We start from the raw sequence: 10,001 nt of genomic DNA on the forward strand, positions 1-10,001 counted from the left end.
ACAGTCAGCATGACCTTGTTTGCTGATGGAGTTGTTTTGAATTTCTTTGTAGGTGGAGACAATGCGTGTTTCCATGTCAAGGATGCTTGCCTCATCTCCGGTGTCACATGATGCACCCACGTTTCATTGCCTGCAACAATACAGGATCTGCACTCCCTCCTAATAGTACTGTGTCAAGTGCATGAGAAACAATCCCATCCTATTGGTTTTGTAAGCTCCTGTGAGTTACTTTGGTACCAAACGTGAACACTATTTACTGTACCCCAGTTGCTCATGAACAGTGTTGTGCACAGTACCCACTGAGATGTTCAGTTCATCAGCAATATCACTAACTCGAATGCGTCTGTTCTCCTGAATAAGATCTTCAATTCAGTTCAAATTGTCATTTGTGGTGGACATGCTTGGCCGGCCGAATCGGTGCTCTTCTTGAAAGCCTGTCTTATCAAAGGCAGTGCACCAAACTCAAGCCTGTTTTTGTGACATGACTTTATCACCATACACCTCGAAAATGAATATCAGCTGCTGATGTGCCCTTTAGACTGATCACACTACTCACCTCAATGTTTGACCATGTTTCCAGCAGCTCTGCCATCTTACAACTGGTATTGGGAGAGTATGACTGATATGAGGAGCAGTCTAATGGCCGTGAGGGTAAACAGTGATAAATTAGAGAACATTACACACGTGAGAGGTCTTGTTACAGTACCTTACTTACTGAACCAGCCTCTAGCCTGATGAAGTGCAGCAACTCAATGTGGTATCGATTCCACAAGTGGATTGAAGACTTCTGGAGAGATGTTGACCACAGCTCCCTGAAATTTGTAGGTTCAGGATCTTCTTGGGTGTGAATGGACTTCTCCACCACATCCCATAAATGCTCGATCCGGTTCATGTCGGGCAAATGTGGTGGCCGCATTATTCGTCTGCACTCTCCAGAATGTTCAGTGAACCAATTGTGGGCAACTTGGGATCGATGACACAGTGCATTATCCTGCTTGAATATTCCATCGTTGTGGGAGTACATGAAGTCCATGAATGGCTGCAAATGGTTATCATGCAATGCCACAAAGCATTTACCGGTCATTGATGTGCTCAGGTAGACCATGTGTTCAGACGGACCAGTGGATCCAACCATCCACGTGAACGCACCCCACACCATTATGAAACCACCACCAGCCTGCACGGTGCCTAGGGCATATTTATTCATATGCACAACGCTGCATGGTCTGCAATTCCATCAACTCGCTCTTGACACTCCCTCACTAAACTTGTCCCAAGTGTGAATAAGCTGCGCACAAGTGCCCACTGATGATGATGATGAATCCAAGTGTACAGTTTAAAGAAAGACAGAACTTCTTGCAAATGTGCAAATATCCACAGTTGGTTCTTTCTTCTGTGCACACAATCTGAGTGCAATTACAGATGACTTATGTTCAACTTTGCAAACAACCTCGGTTTCTTCAATCACTATTGTCTATTTATTAAGAAAAAAAATAATATGCATAGCTCCCATCACAGCACTTAAAATGAAGGGAGAAAATCCTCAGGTGGCCTCCATTCATTGAAACAAGAGGAAATTGTGGTCAGTCCAGTTCTAATTAATTCAGATCCCCAGCGCTCCCTCATTATATAGGTGGCAGATTCAGACATGGCTATGAGCTTTACAATTACAGTGATACTCTGCCTAAAGTAAAATACATCCCCATGCCTATGTTTCCCTGAAAGCTCTCCGACACAAAATTCAATTACGATATAGGAACCAGAAAACTCTTAGTCATAACATTGCAAGGAATAGAGGCACTGACTGCTGGGAGCTACTCTTCCTGATACAGTTCTTACCTATTACAACCACTTAGACAACATTGGACAAGCTACAAGAGTGAAAGTCACACAAGCCCCATAAACGTGTTTCAATGTCAAAATCACTAGCTGGTCTGTTATTATCAACGATCACTAATGCTGACCTCCTCTGAGTCCCTGTGATCTGTCATGAGTGTGGCTGTCTTCTTATATTTTACGCCAAATACAAAGATAATAGACTGGTGAAGCCCTAGTTGTTTCCTTGCAATTTTTGGTCCACTGGATGGGATTTAATGATTTGGTCCAGTGAAAGTCCTCAATTAAAATGGGGCAACCACTGTGAGAATGTAACACTTGCTTGGTTCACCAACGCAGCCAATTGCTGGAGTGATCAGGTTGTAATGCAGTGACAGATTTCCCAATAGGCATCTGAGGCACATGCCTAGGGTAGCCACCTGCTGGTGGGGGTAGGTAGCACAGTAGGCCGTATGCCCCTGCTTCAGAGCCACTGATCCTTTTGCTATGTAGCACCAGCTACATCACTGCATCTGGCCGTCTCTGCGGCTATGCTTAATTGCCGTGACTGCAGAGGCCGAGGGCAGTTGCAATGGAGGTGGGGGCAATAATATTTTGCCTAGGGTGACCTGACCTTTAAGTCATACACTGTATAATTCTTGTTTGATTCCTGGATGCTCTGTTACTTATGGTTCTCTGGTGTTTATCAACAAGGAATGAGTCCAGATGTGACAATGAGCTGTGCTGTCACAGATAAGACCCTGGGTGGGATACAGTCCAGCTGTAACATCACTATATCCAGCATCACCTACACAGGACAGCATTCAGTTATGAGGCTAGAGCAGCAGGGTGAAGTGTTCACACTGTCCAAACAGCATGTTACAGTAATCTGTGATTGTCTAGTCAAGCTGGAAAAGACATTACCATTCAAGCATGGCCTATTGGCATACCATTTATAGCACTACAGAAGTCCTTCTGCTGGCTCTTATGTGCAGTATAATGTGATTTGTAAATGTATTTACATTTTGATGTTTTCAAGTGGTATGCACAGTTTGTACTGTAGGCTGCATATACAGAGAATATAAAATCATTTGTGAAAGAGGAGGTGGATTCTCCTGGTAAAATCGGGCACCTGACACTATATACAGTATATACATGATATTCATTGGGCCCTGTAATAAATGCCGTATTGTAAATTGAACAGTGATTCAAAGCTAGTGTCTGCTGACTAAGTAATACACTTTTGTTTTCTTGTACATTAATTTTCCAGGAATAATGTGCACAGGTGGTCAGATCATCCATGAGCGAGGGATGGAGCTGAGCAGGCAAATCAGTGGTACTATTGCTCAGGGGGGACCTGCACTTTTAATAGGTAACTATTCTCTCTTGTGGGAGGAGCAGCTAATGAGGCAGCAGAATTTTGGCAAGGTGCTTAGCTAAGGTGCTTTTGAGGTGTATAAAATGGGCGTGCAGACACAGAACGATCACTGACACCTGTCGTTTCTCCTCTGCACCAGACCCCACTTTCTACCTTTCCAGCACCCGTCCAGGTGAGTGAAATGTCACTGGGTATAGATGATTTCCAATCAGGGCAAAGGAGCTCCTTAGGAGCATTGCACTAAATGTATGTAACCCTAGACTAGATGTTTAGATTTACTTTACACACAGAGGAAAGAGACCCATATTTTCTGAAATCCAATTAAATATGGATTTCTCTGCTATTTATATATTTGTAGCCACTGACTCTACCATTAGTGGATTGTGGAACATCATATAGCACATTATTATGTAGTAAGGTAACCTGTATAGCTGTAATGGTGACATCCTGGGAAACAGTTACTTTGCCATGAGGGAGCGTTATACAGACAGGATATAATAGTCAGCACCAGCATTTCCATTTAGGTCTCTACGAAAGTGTAGATGGGAAAACATAACTGAGGGGTCTATTTACTAAGCAGTGTTAGGAGACAGAGTGAAAAGTGACAAGTCTGTGATAAGGTGCCAGCCAATCAGCTCCCAACTGCCATCTCACAGGCTGTGTTTGAAAAATGACAGTTGGGAGCTGATTGGCTGGTATCTTATCACAGACTTATTGCTTTTCACTCTGTCTCCTAACCCTGCTTAGTACATAGACCCCTAAGTGAGAACATACTTTGATTATATACACTGTACTGCTGTTGGTTAAAAAACAAAACATAAAACCTCCTGTACTATCTTTCTATTATATCGTCTGTATTTATTAGACATTTCATTAACCCATGTTTTTTTTGTATTTCTTCTTTCCATACCTACAGTATATAATTTTCTCTCCAATTTACCATCCTGACATATTTTCTCATGTTCACCTCTCCTTTATTCCTGTGCTCACAGCTAGACCTTCTCACCATGGCCCTGTGGATTCAGTGTATACCTCTGGCGATCCTTCTCAGTCTGTTTACACCCACCAGCCAAGGCTTAGCTAACCAGCATCTGTGTGGCTCTCACCTAGTGGAAGCCTTGTACTTGGTGTGTGGAGAAAGGGGCTTCTTCTACTATCCTAAGGTCAGAAGAGATCTTGAGCAGCCGCTTGGTAAGCTATAAACATACTTTATGAAAGTCTTTATACTTTTAGACACTCAGCCCGATAAAACGTGCACCTTTCATAAAACCACTTGATATTTGTTTAGTATTGTTGGGTAGGGAACATGTCATACACTGATATAACCACAGGGCCGTAACAAGGGTGGCTCGAGAGGGGCAGCCATCCAAGGCACAAATCTGATGGGGAGGGGGGAAAGGTTTGCAGGAAATTAAAATTTTTATCTTCATTTTATTATAACTGAGGTTGCATCAAATTTCCTTAGGGCCCCAGGGGGTAACATTTCCAGTTATAGGCCAGGCTCTGGGATAAATAATTGAGGTGTAATGTTTCTAGTATATGAGGCCTTTTTAGTGACACGATAAAGATGCTAAAAAGAGCCACATGCAATAAAGTTATGTAAGAAAATGGCACACTAGAGACTGTGACAATTTACACCCTTGTTTGAGCAGCCAGACCAGTCACGGGATGCTTCTAAAATAATGTTTGTTTTTCTGCCTCTCTAGTGTCCTTTTTACCTGGTTTACGCTGTTAGGAGATACAAGATAAACTTGCCTGATAGCTGCTATCAGGCACTGGTCATTACTAATGGAGAGCAGTTATACTTACTGTCTGATGGAGTACCCATGCTGGCCTGCTATCTGCGCTGCTTATAATGTACTATACTATGATACATCATTATTGCCTACTTTTGAAAAAGCATTTCAGGGAGATTGTGAAAGCAGCACCTGTGAGCGTGCGGTAAAGTGGGCGTGTACTTCTACATCTGAGAGGCGTGTCATAATACTGACTTTCATCCAAAATCCAAATGTACTGTAAATGAGCCCTAAAGCAGTTAGTAAGATCTACCTTTCAGAAAATGCATGTGGTCATAAGTATCACTGTGCCTTATAACCAATACAGAGAAATAATTCTAATGATCCCATTTGAATGTATATATGTTTTTTTATATATATATATATATATATATATATATTTATATATAACAGCTTCATAATGGGGGTAAAGTGCAATCAGGGAGATTACTAGACTCTTCAGGGAGTCAGGGAGATTGCTACTATTTCAGGGAGTCTCCTTGACAATCAGAGGGGCCTATTCATCATCGGAGGCCGTATGGCCCCCGATGATTAAGTAATGGTCTTGCTGAGAGGGATACTTAAGTATCCAACTTGCAGCGGTGCAAACTTGACACAGGAGCAATTCACCATTGTTCCGGTGCAGGGACAGCTGCTCCATAAAGCAGCTGTGCCCTCAGTTAGTATCGCAGCTACAGAAGTAGCTGCACTACTTACCTCTTCCCCGTCGGCCAGTCTAGGCATGCGTGACCTGAGGTCACGCATGCGCACAGCCGAAGGAGAGGTAGTGAGGAGGTGGTGGAGGGATCCCTCTTCGCATCCCTGGAACACCTTCTCATAGGAAGGAGCGGTGATCCGAGAACAAGCACCGTCTGAAGATGACACTTTCAGTTTTCGAAGTTTGCTGAATATCAGGGGGTCCTGCTGGACCCCTGATGATGAATAGCCTAGTAACTTAAATTTGCGTTTCTGCATGGTTACTGGGCCATTTATCGTTTGATGAATAGGCCCCAGAGAGAGTTGGCAAGTATGTGATAGATACAGTAAGATTGCATACCTCCCATGTGATGGCATTCATGCCGGTGGTCCTGCATATGACAGTCGTGTTCCACTGCAGTGACAGAGATCTCAACTGAGAAGATGCCAGGACAGAACAGGTGATGATGATGATGATGGTGATAATGAATAAATCCTTGAGTTAACAAATCAGTGGAAGCCGTTATTACTCAACTGTATCATCCTGGTTTCTTGCGTTTTTAAATGACCATACTATAGTACATTATATTATACTGTAGCTCATGTTCTAATTTGTTATTACAGCTTCATTTTTACCAGTTGTGTGTGTGTCAGGGAAAGTAGGAACGCCATACCCAGGAACTCAGGAAAACTTGCAAGTTCAAAAACTCCCATCTAGGACTCTGAACAGTTCAGAACCTGCTGTTGTAGAGGTCAGAGCTTCATAATAGGGGTGATGTACTAAGCCTTGGGGAAAGATAAAGTGGATGCCGATAAAGTACCAACCAATCAGCTCCTCACTGCCATTTTTTCAAACACAGCCTGGAAAGTGACAGTTAGGAGCTAATTGGTTGGTACTTTATCACTCTCCACTTTCTCACTTTTCTAGGCTTAGTAATCTCCCCGTATTATGTATTTAAAAAAAGTGCTATTATTTGGATGCCCTTTGTGTTGTAATGAATAAATAGGTGTACCAAGGTGTAAGTAAAGGCGCTGTACAATGAATATGCCTTTGTTTTTGGTCTCTGCAGTAAGCGGGCCCCAGGACAGCGAGCTGGACGGAATGCAGCTTCAGTCACAGGTGCAAGACTATCAGATGCGGAAGAGAGGCATTGTGGAGCAGTGCTGTCACAGTACATGCTCTCTGTATGAGCTGGAGAACTACTGTAACTAAGAGCCATGGGCACAGTCATCAGGGCACTTACATAAATGATTCCTATGCAAATATTTTGTGCGTTATATCAAGATGAAGAACTTACCTGTGAAACCACAAAATCCCCCTTTCTCTATGCATATTAACATATATATTGTATCTACCTATGTAGAAGTATGCCTGCAAAACATCGGAAAATATACTGTGCATAACTATTAATAGTTATTTTTAAATATATATCTTCACACTGAATATGCCCATATTTAATTTTTTTTTTTTAAATTCTGTTTGCAGAAAAATCCAACTCACATAATTATGCTATAGAATGAGATCGTATATTGATAGTTTATTACGTGACAGCTAGACAGTGCTACTTTGTAATGACTGTAAGGAGGCATGAGTAGAATATTGAAGGACAGGTGGGAAAGACTTACATAAAGGAATGGGTTCATTCAAGGGTATCAGGTCTCCTGAGACTAACAGACAGGGGACAGGGTGACAGTGAGTGCAGGGAGAGGGTACAGTTGTGAGGAGAATTTAGTTAACCCAGTGCTTTTCTGATAATGAATGGGGTGAAAATGGCCATAAAGTTATACAAAGCCTCTTTTCATAATGTAAGTGTCCTGTACCTATCCATCCTATTTCACTGCCTGCATACAAATAAACGTAAAAGATAAAGCATTTCTTCTGGTATTATTTAACTGTGCTACTGTGTGTATAATAAGTTTGATTTATAAATGCATTAAGTCAAGATTTATATGCTGTGGGTCTGTCATCAGGCTCGCAGCTGCTGTGATTAGCTTGTGGTTTTTACATCCAACCAACGGGAAATAAGAGAGGGAAAATACATTGTGTAATAGTAACAAAGAATATCAACCTCACAGACATTTCACATTTGTAGGATAAATCCATTCTTAAAGTATCTTATGTAAAGAATGCAAACACTTCGCACTGAGATTCAGGCTGCAATGGCATTAGGGAGGTTAAATTGGCAGTGAAACAGGGCATGCAATCTCTGGGATTTTCGAAGGGGTGTATAAGGGGACACGGGGGTAGACAGAGCCAAAAGACCTTATATCCCATTGTAAGAGAAGCAGTGCTGCTTTCTATTAAAGAAGAAGTTATGGCTAGAAGGGGAGGGGGCGTCTTGACTGTTGGCTGAAAGCCACTCGCTGTTGCCTACCCCAAGCCCCCCTATTCCTCTCCGCCCCCCGCGTTTTTATCCTGAGCTGACCCCCTGTTTGGCTCGCTACCAGAAAGCAAACCTCGAGCCCCTCGGAAAGCCCTGAGATTGAACGCCCCAGCCTGACGGCCCCCCTCTCTGCGAGACGGGGGGCTTCCTGCTCCGAGGCAGCTGGGAGCTCTGTGCTTTGTCTCTGGTGCTGAAGGAGGGGGAGAGGGGTTGAAAGGTTAGGGGTGCAACACTCTGCAATTGATGGAAAGGGGTTAATGTAGTGATGCTCTGCAAGGCTGTGATAGGGAATAAGCCAAGGGTACAGTGTTCTGCAGATCCAATGCCAAGTAAGTCCACTGTGCTGTAACTCCCTGATATGAAGTTGATTAATGAAGCAATGTTCTACCAGTCTATGTAAGGAATTGATTAATAATGTAATGCTCTGCAAGTTGAAAGAATAGTTTTATAGGGAAGTATTTTGTAACTCCAAGTGAAAAGGCCAGCTAATGGGGTGGATGCTCTGCTGCAGTGTATGGACACATGAGTTATATACTGCAGCTGTGGTAGGCTAAGTAGTGGATGAAAAGTCAGCAGATCTATAAATGATTGGGTGTTGGCGTGATGTGCTGTAGGTGCAGGCTTGTGTTTCAGACTAAGCAAACAGTACAATATTTGAAAAATGATTATAATTTATAAAGTTCTGCACCTAGTAAATGCAGCGCAGACATACTCTATATGTCTCACAGACGTATATTTCTTAAATCTAAAACCATGTGGAAGTGGCTGTTTCCATATCATTCAAGTATCCTCGCAATTTAGGAAATGTCTAAAGCTGGCCATGCACCTTATGTTTATCTGTCCATCCACCAAACTAGTTGGCTGGTTGGAATGAAAATCTGGTAAGGCTGGATACACACATAAAGATTATCTGTCCAACCATACAACTAGTTGATTGGTTGGAATGAAAATCTTTTAACGTATGGGAGTAACTGATGATCAGCAATTTGCTCCTAAATGCCAGAAAACAGATGAAAATGGTCGTCAGACAAGTTTGTTAAATGTTTGATCTAAACAATTTGTTCAAACAACTGTTTTTATCCATTTTCCGGTGATGGGAGCAAATTGCTGATTGTCATTTGCTTTCATACGTTACCAGATTTTCATTCCAACCAATCAACTAGTTCCCAATCATGGTCCTCAAGGCTCCCCAACAGTTCAAGGTTTAAAGATATCTATGGTTGAGCACAGGTGATTTAATTAGTACCAAAGTCAATTTGATATAACCACCTGTGCTCAACCACGGATATCTCTAAAACCTGAACTGTTGGGGAGCCTTGAGGACTGCGTTTGGGAACCTCTGAGTTGGATGGTTGGACAGAAAATCTTTACATGTGTACCCAGCCTAAGGTATGGGAGCATATGACAAAAAAAATTTGCTCCCAGTCCCAAATAATTTGTGTGAACGACTGTTTTTGTACGGTTTCCAGCGTTTGGGAGCAAATGTTAGCTCCCATACATTACCAGGTTTTCGTTCCAACCAGCCAACTAGTTGGATGGCATGACAGATGATCTTAATGTGTATGGCCAGTTGGCATGATATCGTGCTTAAATGGCATTAGCTGTTGTGTCACTAGGGGGACAGCAACACTGGAGAGGGATCTTCTGATCCATGTCTGTCAGCCTCCTTGCTCCTCCCCTGCTGGCTATGACTATTTTATTAGACGATCCGATGGCCTCGTAAACACAGTGTCTGGCATTAAAGTACACAGAGCTATCCACGCTGTACACAGATCTGTGCTTACCTGTGTTATACTGTATGGACAATATTTTCACACAGAGCACAGATTACCTGTGCTATGTACTGATCAATGTTTACCAGCCTTGTACACAAACTAAAGAAATATTTTCCTTGTTTATACACTTATTCTTGTAGCCCCAAAGAATGAGAGAATCTGCTGTAATTAATGTTAT

The 10,001-nt window shown here is 42.4% G+C and overlaps 1 protein-coding gene across 1 annotated transcript; it reads left to right on the forward strand.

The window, feature by feature from the left end:
• Window positions 1-3,219: 3,219 nt before the first annotated feature.
• On the forward strand, window positions 3,220-6,877 carry INS (insulin). The gene is made up of 4 exons (XM_088458144.1): window positions 3,220-3,243; window positions 3,333-3,365; window positions 4,186-4,384; window positions 6,735-6,877. Exons 1-4 carry the CDS (start codon window positions 3,220-3,222, stop codon window positions 6,875-6,877), a joined length of 399 nt encoding a protein of 132 aa, XP_088314270.1.
• The last annotated feature ends 3,124 nt before the right edge of the window (window positions 6,878-10,001 follow it).

This window comes from Taudactylus pleione, unplaced genomic scaffold, assembly GCF_031769625.1.
Source record: "Taudactylus pleione unplaced genomic scaffold, aTauple2 ptg000810l, whole genome shotgun sequence".
Lineage (NCBI taxonomy): Eukaryota > Metazoa > Chordata > Amphibia > Anura > Myobatrachidae > Taudactylus > Taudactylus pleione.

Bases quoted from the DNA above. Each gene is read 5' to 3' on its own strand.
- INS (XM_088458144.1), top strand. From the start codon at position 3,220: ATGAGGCAGCAGAATTTTGGCAAG. The intron at 3,244-3,332 runs GTGCTTAGCTAA...CCTCTGCACCAG, and splicing joins GGCAGCAGAATTTTGGCAAG to ACCCCACTTTCTACCTTTCC. The intron at 3,366-4,185 runs GTGAGTGAAATG...CTGTGCTCACAG, and splicing joins CCTTTCCAGCACCCGTCCAG to CTAGACCTTCTCACCATGGC.